Consider the following 19841-nt stretch of genomic DNA (forward strand, 5'->3'; position numbering starts at 1 on the left):
GTGTGAAATCCTATTTATTATATTCAATCAAGGGAAAAAAAAATTTCAAAGATTCTTCTGCCAAAAATGTAGACATAAAGATTTATCAGTATATCATAATATTTTGGAAACATAAAAGTAACAGACAAGGAACACAAAGCTTGTAAAAATACTATTTTATAGATTTTATATATAAAATTCAAAAATCTGAGTAAATGGTATGAGATCAAGTCTACCTGATTATTGCTTCAATAAGCTAAAATTTTTTAGTTTGTTGGGTTTTTTTACTCTCAATTGTCTCTTCAATCCTGAAAATTATGAGCTTTGATTTATTTATTGATGTTTTTATAGAGAGCAGAAGGAGGAGAGAAAGAGAAAGAGAGGTATTATATTTGTTGTTCCACTTACTGATGCATTCATTGGTTGATTCCTGTATGTGCCCTGACTGGGGATTAAACCCCCTCAACCTGAGTGTCCTTGAACAACACTCTAGCCAACTGAGCTACTCAGCCTGGGACTCATGAGCTTTTCAAATGCATTTTTATAGCAAAAAAAATAAAATAAAATAAAATCAGTTAAAAAACGGAAACTTTTCAGAGCAGCAGTTTATTACTCAAAATATGCAACGACGGTAGTGGAACAAATGCAAATAACATAGTAACGCAGGTGCACTATCCTTTGGAATTTTTGTATTTCTTTTACTCCACCTTCCTCCTTCCGTGATATACCAGGTAACATTATAAGAATGTGAGGAGTCAAACAACCACTATATTAGAAATATTCACTCTAGGACCCATATCTATATGTAAAGAATGGTTTGATTTCATTTTCTTCAGAATGGTGTTGCATACAGACTGAAACTTTCTAGTTAGTGATCTATCTGAATAAACATTATTTCTGTTAGAATGATTCAGTAGTAAATAATTAAGCTTTATTAGGAAAGCAAAAATTCAAATCAGAAGAGAATATTGTATCAAAATTAGCATTAGATCTGATTGAAATACATAAATTTATAAAAACTAGTGATCGAGTTTGAATTTTCACAAGCCTATAAAACAGTAAAAGACATTGATTTTTCTATAATCAAAGCTACAATGAAAGAATGTTTCAAGACAATGACAATAGTATAATTAAATTTCAAAATTAGATTCCAGAAACTTCTCATTTATTCAATTTTCTCACAAGGAAAACCAAACTTTGTCAAATTCAAGATTTGTAAAAATGTGTAAACATGTAAGCTAAACCATCTCCTTTAACTTTGGACTGACTGACCAGCTGTGCTGCTTTGTTCATTCTCAACAGTCTGCTATATATCATATTTGGGTCAACAATGTGCTCTTAGATTTTGAATACTTATCCTGGCACAAGGCAGATAGATTCCCATCTTTTTAAAAGAAGAATACTCCATAGTTCTATGTTAATAGGCTGTAACAATATTTCAAATTCTGGACATTCTACATGAGCAGAATTAGGAAAATGATCAAGCATATAAGTAAATGTTCCATGAAGAAATTTTTGAATATCAACTTACATAAGAGACCAAAGCCTTAACATTAAACATATTCCCTTTTTCCCCATCACAACCAAGCAAATATTTATACTGATAGGTGATGAATGAAATTTCCCCCCCAACTTTATTATCTTTATCTTAGGAAATAGCTTAAAGTTTAAAAAAGTTTACAGATGCCAACTGTGAGAATATAAAAATTCAGGCCAATTATTTGAAAACCAAAAGTCAGTTTTGAAACACAAGCTTCTAAATAAACTAGTTTGACCATGACAGCATCCTTGAGAATACATGTCACAACTTTGGATATAATTCTGCTTATACCCAGATTCCTTTGATATTTCCAAAACAGACAGGAACAACAATACATCTGTACAGGTTAAATTCTATAAAGCATAATAAAATGTCAAAGTCTCTCACTGTATTCTCACCAGATTCTCAAAGGAGAGTAAGAGGAAAAAGTCTAAGTATCCGGGTGAAAGTTAACCATGGACTTTCTTCAAATGCTATTATGACAGAACCACAGCTATTTATGGATATGATTTTTAAAACCTCATTTAAGCATTAAATGGTTATTTATCATTTCATAAAGAGAAAAATTAAGGAGAAAGGAAATAGTAAAATGCAATAGGAAGAAGACAGATACCAAAGAATGGCTCACAGTGTAAGTTAGGTTATCAGAGATTTTTCACAGTGGAACTTGAAATGCAGGGAGCACATTTGGTGTGTGCCTGTGCAGAAGTTACACTCATGGCATTCTTACCACTCTGCCAGCAGATGAGCGGCTCCGCAGAATGCATACCAAATTAATGCCCCCGCTGCTGACATGCACATAAGCAGCTGCTGCTGTTACTGCCTAACACTTACGGTAGTCTGTCAGCACCTCTAATCTCTGCCATAGCAGACGAGTCACTCAACTAAGGCCTCTGCTGCACTTTCAAGGAAAGAATCTCTGAATTAAAAACTGGGTGGCAGCATACTGCAAGCTGTGAGTCTCAGAGCTGCTGGCTGCCTGAGCTCAGTCTCTCAGCTGCTGAGCCATTCTTGCTTTAAAAAAAAAAAAAAAAAAAAAAAAAAAAAAAATTAGCTTAATGAAATACCCCTGTACAGAAATTTCCTGAAATCCATTTTAATGGAAAAGAGTTCAATTTACAGAAATCAATTTTAAAGATGCTTTAGAAACACATAATTTTATAAAGTAATGCACACCTGTATAAATACAATGAAAAGAAAGAAAAACCTGCAGGAAATGGAAATCAAAATTTTTAAAAAAGAATGTAACAGAAACTTAAAGATTCCTTGTATTTTTTACATGACAGCTCATTTTTTCAACCATTAAACACTAAGATTATTTTTTAAATATTAAAAAACTATTTAGGTAACTCAAAATAAGATTCCTAGTGATATACTTTTTTCAGATTTCTATACTAGTTAGAGGAAAGTTCTGTTTTCTTCTTCATTAAGTAAAAGCAGTTACAAAGTGTTATCATAGCTCTACAGTCTTAGTTACAAGGAGAAGCAAATAAATAAGTATTCCAAACTAATTTATAAAGAACATTCAAAACAGCATCTTTGGGCCTTATTTTTAAAAAATGTTACAATCTTATATTACAATCTTATATTACAATCAAGCATATTTATCAATTACTTAATATTTATTATTACCTAAAATTATTTAGTGTTAATACCAGTAGTAGTTTTTTAAAAGTACCTTGATCTTTGTGTTTCTAAAATTTTTCCCAGTCCATTTACTGATCTGAAATAAATTTAAAAATGAGGAAGGTAAAAAAGTATTAAATTTTTTAAAAAGCACACAGGGCACACTTCTAAAATATGACGTAAGCATATATAAATATATCTAGAACTAGAAAAGTCAAAAAATAGAAAACAAAACTTACATAGTTGAATTATTCTTTTCCTTTTAATCATAAGTCAGGTATAATCCACTGAGGCATTAAAACATGATATACAAAAATCTACTGCACGACTCAGAGACTAGGGGCTACACTTGGTGATTTATAAAAAGACCCTTCACTTTAGAAAATATGATTCATAAGTAACAAGTAACTCTAATGTTTTTAAAATGAGTAGATAAGTAAAAAAGTTCACTGATACCCAGTATTCCCCAAGCACACTTTGTAGAAATGACTATACATATGCTAGAAATAAAAACCTAGCTATGAGTGACTTTGATCCCAGTCTGCCATCAATACTCACAGTAACACTGTGTCACACATTCAAGTTCTTTTATAGAATAACCTCTTCAATTCCGTGAGTAGGATCTCTACCCATTATACCAGCCCCACCCCGCTTCTGCTACAAAGATAATAAAATATGGCTCCTGTTGTATGGCACCAAAAAATAATTGTTAAATCCTTTTCAACATATTGTATACCTGCTCTCATTATGTTTATATCATCAATTCCATTGCTGTTAAGGTTACTTGCTGCTGATATCTGCTATCTGTGCAAGATTGTTCTCATGGGTTAGGCTTCCTGCATACAATGATTCCAAGGCAAGTCTCTCCACTATTTCCCTGAATTCTTAATCTTCTCTTTTGAATGTAACATGATGACTATTCCCTCTCAAATATGTTTACCTTCTTCCAACTTCCCACACCTAACTCAGCTGCAAGTCTGATGTACAATGGAGGGAAAAAGTAAAAAGGATCTGTAATTTATCAGTGTGCTTTGTCCAAATTCTTTTCTGGTATATCTATATGGTGCAGGCTGGCAACAAGCTGGCTTAATAGTTGATCTTGCTGATACTGGAAATCCAGCTGTCATTATGGAAATAGAAAAGCCCAGTGGATCCAAAAATGTTTGCCACACAGATTGTGTTCTTTTTTCCTAGCAATCACAAGGATGCATAGGATTTGGAAAAGTGAAACAAAATTTAGGAAACCAATGTCAAAGGGGTAAAAGAAGTAATTTTCATTCAGTGGTTCACCTTTTTAGACTTTTCAAAATTGTCAACCACCTTCTTATTTCTTTCATTTTTTTAATTCACTGTAACTTGAGATTACTTTATAAACTAAGAAAAAAAATTACAATCTAATAGTGATAGTAGCTAACAGCTCACTTACTATGTGCTGGGCACTGCACAAAGTTTTCCAACATTATCTCACGTAATATACAAACCAAACTTATGAAGTAGGTGTTACTCCCATTTTACAGATGAGACTTAAAAAGAATACAGTGAGAAACAGACCAAGGATGAGAACCCAAGCAGATTCCAAAGTCTGTGACTTTAAATACTACGCAATACTACCTGCCTTCCACATGGAGATACTACTAGTTTTTTTAGTAAAGCATGAGAGGATATTACTATTAAAATAAGACCAACTATAGAGAAAAAATGGATTTTCTTCTTCTGTAACCATTGTGATTGCAGGCAATCTCCTAATGAATCTTAGCTTCAACAATTCAATTCATAACATATACTATATGAACTGGCACTGACAGATTCAAAATCTGATGTCAGCTGACCATGCCCACTAAAGAAAATTAATAATAAAAGCTATTCAATGTCACTTTAAAGGTGGCATTTATTAGTTTAGGTCTTATAAAATAATTCAAAGTCCCTGAACTCTAGCCTCATTTGAAAAGTCCAAAATTACTGTTAGATCATTTAACACATATTTGAGTATCATTCATATTATCCTATATTGATTTGCCTTGGCCATGGACACTACAGACATTAATAAAACAAGCTGGAAATCATGTATGGTTAGTAGACAGTTAAGGAAGAAAAAGTCAGTGACAGTTCAGATAAGAGTGAAACCACAAAAGTTAGGGAAGACTTCACAGAGAAGGGAGGAAGAAAAGATGGGGAGGGAAAGGGATCTAAAGAATGGATAAAATTGCTGGAAAATAAAAAAAGAAAGAGAAGAAAAAGGAATTCAAGGACTGGCAGAGGGAGAAAGAACAAAATATGAGTAATAAAAAAATTTCACAGGATATATCCAGGAGAATGTTAAGTAAATAATCATCCTGGGAACAATTACAGAACTTCATGTAAGGAAAAAGTCAAAGAGAAGACAGGAAAAGGAGGATGAAGTCAGAAGACCTTGCACATCAGTCTATGGACTTTGAACTATATTCTGTAAGCAATAGAGAATAACTTCGTATAGTACTATTTACATAACTAACAGTCAATTAGGCGACAATATATGTGATTCTCTAATTGTACATGGTAAAAATATTTTGTATGATACACTTTGAATTTGTAAGTACTTAACTTTTACCTAATAGTTGTTCTTAATTTGTTTAAATCCTCTTCTGAAACCAAGTCTATTTTATTGATGATGATGATATCTGCCAAAGCAACTTGCCTAAATTAGCAAAGAACAAATGTCAAAAAAAGAAGTGTTAAGAAATTAAAAAATAAATAAAACATCTCCTTCAGATCAACTATCAGTTAAAAACTATATAATACTCAAATAGTAATTCAATTTACTCCTAAACTACTTATTCTTCAAATAGTAAGGATAAATTATAGTCATCACTATACAAATTCATATTTCACATTATTCATTAAAAATATTTACTAAGAACTTTCACTTGCTACTCTAGAACTACAAAGATAAGCCTCAAAAGTTTTACAATCAAGGATGATTTACAATTATGATGATTACCAACTCCTGATTTTCTTTGTAAAGAAATGTATAAAATTCAGATATCCAATATGGTAAAAAACAAAGATAGTCTACATAGTAAAATATTCCATGTAATAGTTACCATAATGTTCAAAGAAATACAGGTGAATAAATTTATTTATCATTAAAACTATATCAAAAAGTTTTTTTAAAACTATACTTCAGGAGATTTATCAGGATCTCTAATAATATATACTTCATCATTATGAATATGTTTTCTCTATAAAACAAATATACGTAAGTTCAAGTTAAAGAATACAGTTGACAGAAGGCTGAATAAGAATACAGCTTTCTATAAATAGAAGTTTTATATTCTATTAACAGGACTGGTAAAGCTGAAGAGTCTTTAAATTTCCCTCAATTCTTCAGGAAGTTTTAATCACTAAACTGTTTATCCCAAATATTAGTTTTATGCTTCCTGAAGGTATAGCTGATAAATAACATCACCAAATTCTCAAAAATAAATTAATTTTAATTTATTAAAAGAGCAGATTTCAATAGTATGCATATCACAATCCCATTACATGAATAAAGACTGAATATGCCCATCTCAAAATACTTGTATAAGCAATTGCAATCTTTAAACTGGAGGTCTTTTATGTTTAACTTTACTTTGGCTTTTATAATATTTTAACATTTGCTATTTGGCTTATTTACATTTTCTATAATAAACATATTTTAATAAGGAGAAAAGTTACAAAAACATTTAAGTTCAGTCTCATTCCAATCAAAGATATATACTGAATGCAGTGTTTGGGCAGGATTACAAAACAACAGAGTACTGCACTCCAAAATGATGGGGACTCAATCGCTGGCTCGCAGTCTTCATTATTTATGTCTGGATCATACATTGCAAAACTCAAGGGACCTCCCTCTTAAATCCAGCAGCACATTTAGTGACTGTCATTTATCCAAAAACCTTTTTCCCATTAGGGAGAGTATGCTTAGGGTAGGCAAACTAACTTAAATATTTATAAGTCTAAAGACAAACCAATCAGGAGCAGAAAGGTATTTAAACAAAAAAATCTTCAAAATGCCAAATTAAAACTAGATTCATATTTTTCCTCTGTCGTTCTGAATAAGTGAGCATTTGAATCAAATGAATGACTGTTAAAGAAGGAAGTAAGTGAGCCAACTTTTTTATAATCATCTTCAATCCCAAAGAAATTGTATGAGAACAAGAAAGTATTTTTAAATGTTTAACATTTCCCTGCTCATCACAAAAAACTCCTGTGCCCAGCACTAACTTTATGTTATAATAAAAAATAGTTTTAAACAGAATTTTGGTTACCAGACCATTATAAACAGGTAGCAATAATTCAACTACAAGAAGATAACAAATTCCTTGACTTATGCTTCTGTATTTCTCAGTTTGTTTTGGGTTACATATTAATAATTTTCTCTTTCCAATAGTCATTATCAATATACACTTTAAATATGAATACCTAGAAGCTTCATTGATAAGGCCATCAGGTTTTTCTTCTGTTAAATGCTAAACAAAAAACAAAGTTAGAAAAAAGTTACTGTGGTGTAACAAAATCAAATGTTAACAAAAAGTTTTAAAGTAGAGACTCCTTTCTTTTCTCTGATAAAGACTTCAACAAGCTCTGTTACTGAATACACAAATTACTTTTCTGTTTGTAATTTTTTTCCTATAGTAAACCTGTAGGGCTTTTTTTTTTTAATTGGGGGGGTGATTAAATTGTATCCCGTGATATCACCTTTTTCTTAAAAAATAAAATCCTCCATATTTCTTTCTTTCCCGTTTTATTGAGAAATGATTGATATCATAGTGTAGGTTTAAGGCATACAGCATGAAGCTTTGATTTACATACAGAAAATCCTCCATATGTAAATAAAGGCATAAAACATAGTTCAGATTTTAGGCATTTTCCTTTTTACAAAATTATTCTTGTTCTAAATATTCATTATTACTTCTTTAAAAAGATAACCACTAAAATTGTACTTTCATAAAGTCTAATATACTTTCCTCGTTCCTATCCCACTCTAGAGCAAATAGGATTTGTTATAGCCTAATATACTTCCCTTAAAAAAATTACAATTCAGAAGATTTATCAGCATCTTTAGCAAGTATCTTCAACACTATGAATATATATATTCTCTGTAAAATAGATATACATAAATTCAAGGTAAAGAACCCTATTGACAGAATGCTAGTAACAAAATAGCCCCACTCCCCACACCAGAATGGTACATTATGTTAACTCAGTTCTGGGCCCTTCATATACCTTAGAAACAAATATCCTCAAAGAAGGGCACAACCCTAATTCTAGCATGAAAGCAGTTTATCAATTATAAACACTTGAGTGATCTGGCCTCTTCACGCAACTGTTTATTTTGCTGATCTCTCCAGAGACAAGCTAGCTTCAAAAAATATTTTGACATTGACTTAGGGGCCCACAGGTAGTTCTCATCTCTCTGGAGGCAGTAATTTTTCCATAATCCTATTTATATCCTTGACATTACCAACGCCATACAGGTTCCTCTGAAAAATGTTTCACCTTCATTACCTTAACTCTCAAAAGCTTACTGAAAGTCAGAAGCAATTAGATTAATATTCTTTATATAGGAATCAAATTTCACAATTATTAAATCTTTTTACACATTATCTCATTTATCCTTCATAACAATTACGGGAAAAAGCTTGTCTCCTCATCTTATAAAAAAAAGAGACTATATCTAACATCGTAACCATCACAGGACACCCTATTAAAGGGCTATTTCTCAAAAATTGAAAATGTGTTCAACAGAAGAAAAATGAACAAAAATCTTTGTGAAAGCTTTTTTTGTATAAAATCTGTCTTAAAAACAGTGTTACAAAAATGTTAATTACCTAAAAGTATACTCATAAAGATTATCTAAAAATTACATTCAAAATTATTCACTGTGCTCACTTTAGCAGCACATATCCTAAAATAATTACTTCACCAAACCAGTTTTGTAATTCAAGGGAAGGTAGAGCATTAAGGTATTTGGATAGTTTAAAACCTAAGAGTAAACTGGTAATAATTTTACTTAATAGTATTGGTTAAGTATATAAAGAAAAACTTTTTTCTTCTATTTGCCAAATTCTGTTTCAGGGGAAATAAGACTAAACTAAAACTACAGTCATGATGCACTGATTTTCACTTTAGGTACAAACCTATAAATTTAACAGCAAACCCACTCAAATTATGACAATCACAGAACTTGGAGCATATTGGAGCAAGTATCATTCCTTTGCACAAGACCAAATTTACTATTTTTGCTAATTATTCTTGGGCTGGGGCTGTAACAAATCCTAATATTGTGTCCTCTTGAAAATAAGGCTGTTACCACCCTGGAAGGAGTATCTCACACCCAGGCTCAACAAACATTTGTTCAGTGAATTCTAATTAACACCCCCTATCTGTTGACACAGAACATGAATGCTGTTACTTGAAAAATTTTATGTAATATGAAGCAACAAATCCCTTTCTATTCAGTAGGAAATCTATTTAGGAAAGGTTTTTAGCAAGGCATCTGTTCCTGAAGGATCCTGTAATACTGTTCTTTTAAAAACTATTTTTCAAAATGTGATTATTATTGACCATTTGGAAGCTTTATTTACATATATTGGTTTGGCCAAAAAGTTCATTTAGTTTTTTCCCTACAATGACCCTAGTAGTACTTAGCTGTCTTTAACTTCATTTGAAACAGTTTTGTTACATTGTATTGTGACAGCTGTCATACCAGCATATATTTAAAAAAATCAAAATTGGTGAATTTTTATGCAGCCATTTTAATACTGAAGATGGAAGAAAATAGGCAGCATTTTTGGTGTATTATACTTTATTATTTCAAGAAAGGTAAAAATGCAACTGAAATGCAAAAAAAGATTTGTGCAGTGCATAGAGAAGGTGCTGTGACTGATCAAACATGTCAAAAGTGGTTTGTGAAGTTTCTCGGCACTATTGACATTTTGGCCAAACTCTTTGCTGTGGGGCTGTCTTATGCATTGGAAGATGTTTAGCAGCATCCCTGGCTGAAGCCAATAGCAGGAAGAGCTGACATACTCAAAATATCCAAATCAATAAAGTTATTGGTAAAAATGAAAACTGTGTCTTTTATTTTACAGAAGAAAACTAAATGGACTTTTTTGCCAATCCAATAAATGTAGGGCTACTACCTGTGAGCTGGTGCAGTATAAAAAAGGTATGGCAAGTTTTGAATTTCCATACCTAAATGTAACTAATAAAATAGTTTCACAAAGTAACCCATATTTTCAATGCATTTATTAATACTTCTCCAGAACATCAGAAATCTTCACGAAAAGTTAAATGGGATAGATGGATAATATTTTACTACCTCCAGGCAGTCAAGAAGTATCACATATTTTAAAACATATTAAAACTCTCCAAAATATAAACCTTCCAACACATATATCTCTATTAAGAATATGGCATGTGCCCTGACTGGTGTGGTTCAGTGGGTTGGACATTGTCCTCCAGACAGAAAAGTTTCCCATTCGATTCCTGGTTGGGGCCAATGCCTGGGTTGCAGGCCAGGTTCCAGGTTGGGGGCGTGCGAGAGGCAGTCAATCTATGTTTTTTTCCTTGCATACTGATGTTTCTCTCCCTCTTTCTCTCTCCCCTCCCCCTCTGTCTAAAAATAAATAAATAAAATCTTTGGGGGAAAAAAAATATGACAAGTGCCCTGGCCAATGTGGCTCAGTCGGTTGGAGCATCTTCCTGTGGATCAAAGGTTTATTGGTTCAACTCCCGGTGAGGGTCCATGCCTGGGTTGTGGATATGATCCCCAGTCAAGGCACGTATGAGAAAGCAGCCCACTGATGCTTCTGTCTCACATCAATGTTTCCATCTCTGTCTGTTTCTCTTTCTACACCCCCCTATTCTCTCTTGTCCTCCCTCCCTCCCTCTCTAAGAGCAATGAAAAAAAAATGTCTTCAAGTAAGGATAAAAACAAAAAAAAGAGTAAGACATGTAATAATCACATAAATTATAGCCAAAGAGATAAATGCCCTGTTCTCTGCACATATAAAGGCTATATAAACATAAAGAAGTAATAAAAGCATACTAACATTTATTTTCTCTGGATATCAGCCCAACATTTCCCTTATGCAACTTCCTACCTCCCCAAGACAAATTCTATAAAAAAGACCAAAACCAATGTCTGCTATTCAAGAAAATATTCTCTAAAAATACATTTTACACTATTAAGTCAAATGACTTCCATTTATAAGGTCAAAAATTGGAAATTTTGACAATCTATTCAACCTGTACAAGCAAAAAAGATAAAATTTTTGCAAAACCTTCATACACGTATCTCCCCAAAGGAGTCCTCATCTTTGCTTAGAGACAGTGGCTTTTGCTTATATATCAAAAAGACAAAAACAATTTTGGCACTAATTAATCCAACATACCCAAAAAAGTAAGGTTCAACCCTTTAACTTAACACACCATATGAAAGGAACCCTTCTCAATAACATCACTGTAGATACAACTTCTGTAAAGGCTATAGGGTGTCCTTTTCTGCAGAAATAGAAACAAGCTTCATTAAAAAAAAAAAGGGGGGGTAACACTGTTGTTAACCAAATGGGAATAAATCTAGTGTCAAAGATGTCAAATGACATTTAAAAAAAAAAAAAGCATCAGCAGGTATTTCTTTCCAATGGATCAGTTATAAATCTAACACTATTTTAGCTTTAAAAAAAGATTATCGCACAATGTTAGTCTATTTATTTTTCTGGTCTTTTCCAAGCCAAACTATTTTCTGACTGAATTGTTTCAACAGCTTGTGCAATATGACAAAAGAACCAAAGAGAAACCCCTCACTTGACCTTTTCTCTGTAACTTCATTCACCGATTCTATTGCATTAAATGCTGTCACATTTGTAGAACTGAAAAGAACAATGTCAGTAGCCTGGGTGTCAAGTCCTGAGAATAGAGAGCTGTCATTGGAAGTTGTCCAATTCTTTGCCCATGATTAAAAAATGAATATTTCAGATCAATGGGTGACAATCCCATTAGAGTGATAGCCCATGATATCAATTACCACTTCAGTTTCAATTTGGCTGGCTGGTCACAGGGTACCATTTCTCAGCTTTACTTATGACGGGCTGGCTCTGTGAAGCATGACACCCTTAAATTGCTGCCCATTATCCAAGTGTCATTACTTGTTCTGCCTCAGAATTCTCTGAATCACAAGCAGCTACTGAGGTCAAGCTTTGCAACCCGAGGAATTGGACAAGTTGGCAAATTCTTTATATAAAGGAAAAGTTATTTATCTGGCATCTGACTTAGAAAATCTAAAGTTTCCATTACCCTGACAGTATGTCAGCTTAATGTAGGTATATTGATTTAATAATTTAAGAGGTTTTATCAAGGTGGCAGGGGGTTAAGTGTTTACTGTGTTTGCATTATTCAGAATGCTGCTTTGATTTTTTGGCCTCTATCACACTGATAATAGATTCTATTTAACTCTTCTCCATACCCAAATATACACATAAAATTATTCCTATAATCATAAACACATAAAGAGTTTGACTTTGGGTATGGCACTTTAAATTTACCAAAAAAACAAATAAAATATCCTAACTGCTATCTATCCCACAGGTACCCCAAATTTTGTAATAAATTTATATAGATGAATTCAAACATGCCTTATAACAATTATTCAGAATGAAGAATCTGACTTTTTTGCTTCCTTCATCAACATTTTGCTAGAAATGTTATATCATAACACTTGGAGTTTTTCTGAGTCAAATTGTAATATATGAGATCTTTCTTTGATTCTTAAGGCTACTAATAAACTTGAATTTAAAAATCTAAAAAGGAATTATCTCCCCAACTTCTCAAGTTAGGGTGCTCTAACCCTGAGGAAACTGAAGGGCCAGTGAAAGGTTATTGTTAACAATTTGACAAGCCTGCCACAGATTTCTAGAACATCATTTTATTTCATTTTTAAATAAATTTTTAATTGATTCTTTGAAAGAGGGAGTGAGAAACATTGATTTATTGTTCCACTCATTTATGCACTCATTGGTTGCTTCTTGTATGTGCCCTGACCAGGGATTGAACCCCATAACCTTGGTGTATGAGGAAGATACTTCTAGAGCATCATTTTAATAAAGGTTTGGGAGGAAAACAAATTTTTTTCAAATTAACAGATTTAGATATATTGTAAGATAGAATACAAAATGGACATAATTTTTTTTATTTTTATTTATTGCTTTTAGTGAAAGAGAGAGAGGGATAGGGAGAGTGGAGGGGGAAAGGGAGGAGTGGGGGAGAGACAAACAAGGTTATTTGTTGTTCCATTTAGTTACGTAGTTACTGCCTGATTCTTGTATGTGCCCTGGCCAAGGACTGAACTCACAACCTTGGTGTATGGGAAAGATGCTTCTAGAGCATTATTTTAATAAAGGCTTCGAAGAAAAACAATTTTTTTCAAATTAACAAATTTAGATATATTGCAGGATAGACTACAAAGTGGACATAATTTTTTAAATTTTTATTTATTGATTTTAGTGAGAGAGGGACAGGGAGAGAGGAAGGGAGGGGAAGGGGGAGAGGGAGGGATAATGGGGGAGAAAGAGAGAGAGAGAGATATTTATTGTTCTTCTTAGTTATGTAGTCATTGGTTCATTCTTGTATGTGCCCTGACCAGGGATCAAACTGCGGCCTTGGTGCATCAGGAGAACACTCTAAACAACTAGCCACCTGGGCAGGACAATTAATTTAAACATTAAATTTAAACTTCTAAAAATGATTACTTTGAACACTATCCACATCTCCCAACTGGAACTGCAAGATGGAATCTAATTTCATTCTCTTCTGCCTCTAGTAATATTTCACTTAGAAAGTTGAACAACACTATTTTACTTTATGTAATAACATGCTTTTAAAAATCTTACTAAGTGCATTTTATAAAATGAAGCCCATTAAAATCCATCTGAGGACCTTGTTAGTTCCAAAAACATTGAGAGCAGGATGCCTTTTAATGAAAAGTGGCGCCTCACTTCATCTATGTATAAATCCTGATTTCTTCAAAATAAGGTAAAGCAGCATGTTTTTAAAGCTCAATTATCTCCAGTTTGTGTCTAATAGCAACTTAATAGAAAAATAAGGTCTCATATGTTTTATGAAGCTCAGTTTCCTCGCTCAATCAGAGAAACTTATCAACACTGGGGTTGAATCCTACTGAGGAGTTACACATACCTATACTTTATCCTGTATAATCCTTATTACAAATATCATACTTCTAACTTTTATCACCTCAAGCCAGAATAATTAAAAATATTTAATCAAAACCACAAAATAATAATTTAAAAACACATAAATTTCATCTAGTGTTCAGGATACCTTTTATAAAAAAAGTTTTTGTTAAGGAAATTTCAAACAGACACAAATGTGGAGAAAATAATATCATCAATCTCCATATACCCAGCTCTTAATAATTAGCAACTCATAGCAATCTTTCAACTTACTTTTAATCCATATTTTGAATCCACGATAGTTATGATACCTACAAAGAAATTAATCTTTAAATCAACTTTATACTTGAGAAATTAAATTAACACTAATCTATTTCAGTTCACAAATGTTACTTGATAAAATATTGGGTTTCTTTCTCTTGGCAAGGCTGTAATTTAATTAAATTCCACTAATAGGCAGATGCATTTTCAAATATGTACTGAGTCTCTAGCACTATTTAAAGGGACTACAGAGGCTACAAAATAAATAATTTTAAAAAATTAAGTAACTAAGCTTTTTAGCTTATAATCCAAAATATTATGAGGCAAATTTAAATTTCATAATATAAAGTGAAATGAGATAAATTACATAAGACAGGTTATTTCTAGTTTATTTTCATATAATCAAAACCAAGATTTTCCTTAACAATTAACATTATTATTTAACAAACCTGAGATGTCTTAAAGTATCTTATTCCTGTATCTCTCACCAAATCTAACTCACACAAATGTTATACATAATTTGTACCGAAATCACCAAATGATCAATTTGACAATCTATAAATTTATATGCTAAATAATTTTTTCAAAGGATAAGAGTAGAATGAGTTTGATGATGCCTAAAGAATTCAACTAACTACATGCCAAATATATTACAGCCAAATAACGAGGCCCAGTTTCAATGATTCCTAAATTATTTCACCCCTTAGTCTATAAAAGACTTGGTTTAAAAAGAGAAGAGCTGTGGGGAAAGGGAGGAATAAGATACAATAGAAGGAAGACGGATGACATACAACAGAACATTAATCAAACAATAGAGGATATAGGAAATCCACCTGGTATTTTAAAAGGAAAACCTTAGTGGAAGCACTAAACTGGGAGTTGAGATTAAGATTTGACATCTAGTTCTATCAAGATGCTTTAGAATCTGTATGAGCAAAGACTTACTTCATCATCAAACTAAACAAGTTTAAAAAGATAACAATATAAGGAATTAAAATTATAATATGAATAAACAAATATCATCCTAACCATACATAACAATAACAATTTACTTAAAAACAAAAGGAAAACTCTTTTTTAACTTACCATCAAGATAAATATCACTCCCTAATTCAGCATCAATCCAAAACATAGAAGCTACAGCACCTGAAAATATATATATATTTAGCAAATAAAAATATTTCTTCAAACTGAGAAACACAATTCTATCCATAATGTTTTAATTTGCCCCAACAGAATTAGCAGGCAAACACATATGCAAACTAAATAGTTTTCCAGTCTTCTTATGGGAATTACAGTGATAGATACTTTTACTATTTATACCCATTTCTTTCCCTCTCCCCTTATCTTAAATAACAATAGACCAACTTTTATCAAATAATAAACCCAACACCAAGCTTCTACCAATGCCACAATAATTTACCCACAGACGTTATCAAATAATTTGGGCAATATGGCTGTGTGCACACAGGAGTTATTTTTATTTTCTCTCTCCTGAATATAGTTATCACATAGTTTAAAAATAATAAATTATCTCTCTAAAGGAAAGCAAAATAAAACATAGATAATTCCAAAATCAACTGTCCAAAAAATAAAAAATACATACTTGTAAATTTTATAGAAGAAAAAGAACAAAAAATCCTTATACTATTTACTTAAAACTAGTACAAAATTTGAGTCTGAGGAAAAATAATTTCTAAATAAGAAATTAAAATTTGTTTTTGACAGAAACTGGTCCAGTACCAAACCATACACCATGATTAGTATGCTACAACACGAGAAAAAGAAAACTGACAGCAAAGAAAGTATTTGATTTTTCAAAGCATCACAGGTCCAGTTAGTGACAAGGCTGTCTGAAAGAATGAGTATTGGGGAAAAACAAGGATAACTGAACTCATTCCAATGTCTAAAACTGTCCACCTATCCTGATAAGACGTGGTCCCCCAAGCATCACTCTGTGTCAACAATGAAATGCCTGTCAGCTGTTTACAGTGATTACTCATGCAAGATATAGCAAGGGCCACAAGATCTAATGGTTTCCTGATACCTATTGATTTTTTCCCCAAAACTTAATAGTTTTCCAATTTGACTGAAATAGGATTTCTGAGTAACAGGGGCTGAATCAATGTCTGTCCCTTTCATGGAAATTACTTTACCATGACAATTATTTAGCTTAGAACTGGAGAGTGTCAGTCTCCTAAAAGGGAAACAACTGAATTGCCAATATGAATTTTCTTCACTTACTTGGCTAACAACATGATATTAATTAATGATGGAGAAAAAAGTAAATCTACTGTATCATTACACCAAATGACAAATCATTAAAAAGTATTAACTTTTTTCACTCAGTAAAATTCCTAACATTGTACATAAATCATTTTAAATAAATCATTTTTTAAAAAACTCACTCATTCCTATTCCGATAGCTTTTAGTCCTCTACTGTTACCAACTGCCTAGTATTAAGTTGAACTGTTAGAGTGTATTAGAGCTTTTAATCTAAATCTGATGTGTATCTTTGGTATAATACAAGGCTACAGAAGATAGAACTATTTCAAATTTCGATGCTGGTGTTAAGAAAAAGAAGCAGAGATGAGAAAATGAAGTTAATTAATCAGTGGTTCTCAACCCAGAGTAATCTATCTCTCCAAGCGAATATTAGACAATGTCTGGAGATATTTTTAATTGTCTCAACTAGGGGACTGCTTGCTACTGGCATGTAGTGGGTAGAAGCCAGAGATGCTATTAAATATCCTACAACGCACAAGACAGTCCCCTACAAGAAAGAATTATTCAATCCATCCTATTATTTGGGCAAAGGTTAATGAATCCTGAGTTACAGAATCTCCCTTTGCAAACCTAATAAAACAAAAAATAAAATACAATTTAAAAAGCCAAATTTTATCAGCAGCAACCAAACACAGAACCTCCTGCCATAAACATCAACCAGTTACCTCTCACAGACTCCCCAATCAGGGATCAAATCCCCAACCCAGGCATGTGTGCTGACCGGGAATCAAAACCATGACCTTTCAATGTACGGGACGATGCCCCAAACAACTGAGCCAAGGCTGACTTATGATAGTTCTTAATTCTACTCCCATACCCAGTAAGAGGTTATAGGGAAACATACAATAGTTTACAAAGTCTTAACACTTATCAGAAATAGCTTTCAAAATGACAAGAAGTAGAACTGAGGAAGGAATAAGCAATAAGGAAAAAGTCAACAAATAAATTTCAAGTGTAAAAGTTTCCTATCACCACCACATTTGTGGGGAAGGGGGTCACTTTCTCAGGCTCACAGGAAAATGAAGCGAGAAATCTGAAGCTCAAGCACGTCCCTGCACAAGATACGGGATGCCCATTTATAAGTAGAGCAAACCCAGGAGCAGGGAGCACTTGGTATTTGTACTCATATTTTTGGAGAGCAGAGCCTTAAAGTCACGTTGCCCATGAGACACTCTCAGTCACCTCTTTTCCCTTTGCCTTCCCTTCCCTGCTCCCAGCAATACCCAGTTTTCACACTGGAGCTCAGAAGAAAAACAAGTATAGGTAAAATGGGTACAGTATTAAAAAGAATTCGGCAATACCACATCTAATTATAGTTCTCTGAGTCTTTTACATCAAGAACAAACCTGCTGAAAAAACTATACACATGTATTACAGCTTAGAACAACAACAACAAAAAAATTGAAGCAGAATAATATCAAAATGTAATGTGTAGTGCTAAAGTAAAATAGAGTGTACATATATTACTTAACCAACTGATTCATTTCAAACATCAAGGAATAGAATAGATGTTGGTAGAAACAGAATTGTTGAACAAAAGAAAGGTTTGAAATAATTACAGTAAATGCAGAGGCAAAACGCAAAACAAAACAATTAGAAGATAACAGATATGGAGAACAAAAGAAAATTCAATATAAGAAAAATTGGTGTCATAGAGAGGATCCAATAATTTGACAGAAAAACTGTTCGTGATAATAAATAGAAAAATGTCTCTAAATGAAGAACTAAACCTACAGATTAAAGGGCATATTATAATCCAGGAAAAAATGGTTATGAATGACATCAAGATGTACCTTGGTTATGTTACTGAACTTCAAAAATAAAAATAAAAATTTCAGGCATTTTTGGATGAAACATCAAGTCAGTGTCAAGGAGATGGGGGAAAAAAAATCAGACTTTTCTACAGCAACACCCTTTACCCCAATATAATAAAATGGCCACAAAGTTCTAATAAAAATGTTCCCTAAAAATATTACCTACAACCAAATAGTCTTTCAAAAAATAAAACAATAGGCACACATCCTCAAATATTAAAAGAAACAACAAGCACTGAAACTCAAAAAATATAGCATTCACGAATCCTTCCTCATGAAATAAAAAGTGAAAATATTGAACAAGGAAATCCAGCCAATCAAAAAATACTAAGAGATCACAGAACTACAAATACTAAGTTCTGAGGCAAAGAAATTGTGATCTGAAAATTCTGAACACAACTAAGTAATCCTTCAGGCATAAAAACAAAACAAGTATTCTCAAGCAATCAAGTATGCAAGAACTCAGGGAACACAGCACACATTGCTTAAAAAGATCATCTGGCCACTAAATTCAGCAATCAAGGGAAGGATCAAGAAAGGAACAGAGAAGCCACATACTGGTAATGAGGACTAAAGCCATTTAAATGTAAAACTAAACAAAATAGAACAGAATGTAAATATTAGAAACCTTGACAATGTAGCACAGAATATAATCGAACAAAACCAGGAGGTGGGAGAAAGTGGAAGTGTGTCACTTCCGTCATCTTTTATGCCAGGGTGTCAATAAATGATACTTTTAAAGTTGAAACATGTAGTTTAAAAAAACAACTCCTCCAATTTGTTTGTTTTTTTTTTCTTATATCTCTTGCAATCAAGAAGCATTAACCTGATACCCAGCAACTCCTTCACTTCTTTTGAGTTCTCTTTTTTTACAATAAATTCAAGTAAAACTAAATTAATAATTATCCAGAAAAGCACAAAGAATGAGATCCCATTTTATAAAATCTCTGTGTGCATGTATGTGTGTGTGCATGCATGCGTGCGTGCTTGTGTGTGTGTGTATAGTTTTCAGAAGTGCACAGATCAGAGCTTCTCAGATTTGTGCATTATAATGGCAATTTCCAACCTTTTCCATCTCATGGCACATATAAACTAATTACTAAAATTCTGCAGCACACCAA

The 19841-nt window shown here is 32.6% G+C and overlaps 1 protein-coding gene across 1 annotated transcript in view; it reads right to left on the reverse strand.

The window, feature by feature from the left end:
- LOC129078281 (zinc-regulated GTPase metalloprotein activator 1C) overlaps positions 1-19841 on the reverse strand; it is a 46895-nt gene that overhangs the window by 15339 nt on the left and 11715 nt on the right. Inside the window, exons 5-9 of the mRNA XM_054583055.1 lie at positions 15706-15765; positions 14632-14669; positions 7589-7635; positions 5733-5819; positions 3198-3242 (exon numbers count right to left, since the gene is read on the reverse strand). Coding sequence (XP_054439030.1) covers positions 3198-3242; positions 5733-5819; positions 7589-7635; positions 14632-14669; positions 15706-15765 — 277 coding nt within the window. The remainder of the gene's footprint in view (positions 1-3197; positions 3243-5732; positions 5820-7588; positions 7636-14631; positions 14670-15705; positions 15766-19841) is intronic.

Source organism: Pteronotus mesoamericanus, unplaced genomic scaffold (genome assembly GCF_021234165.1).
Source record: "Pteronotus mesoamericanus isolate MK-2021 breed Mesoamerican mustached bat unplaced genomic scaffold, CSHL_Meso_final contig_73, whole genome shotgun sequence".
NCBI classification, from domain to species: domain Eukaryota; kingdom Metazoa; phylum Chordata; class Mammalia; order Chiroptera; family Mormoopidae; genus Pteronotus; species Pteronotus mesoamericanus.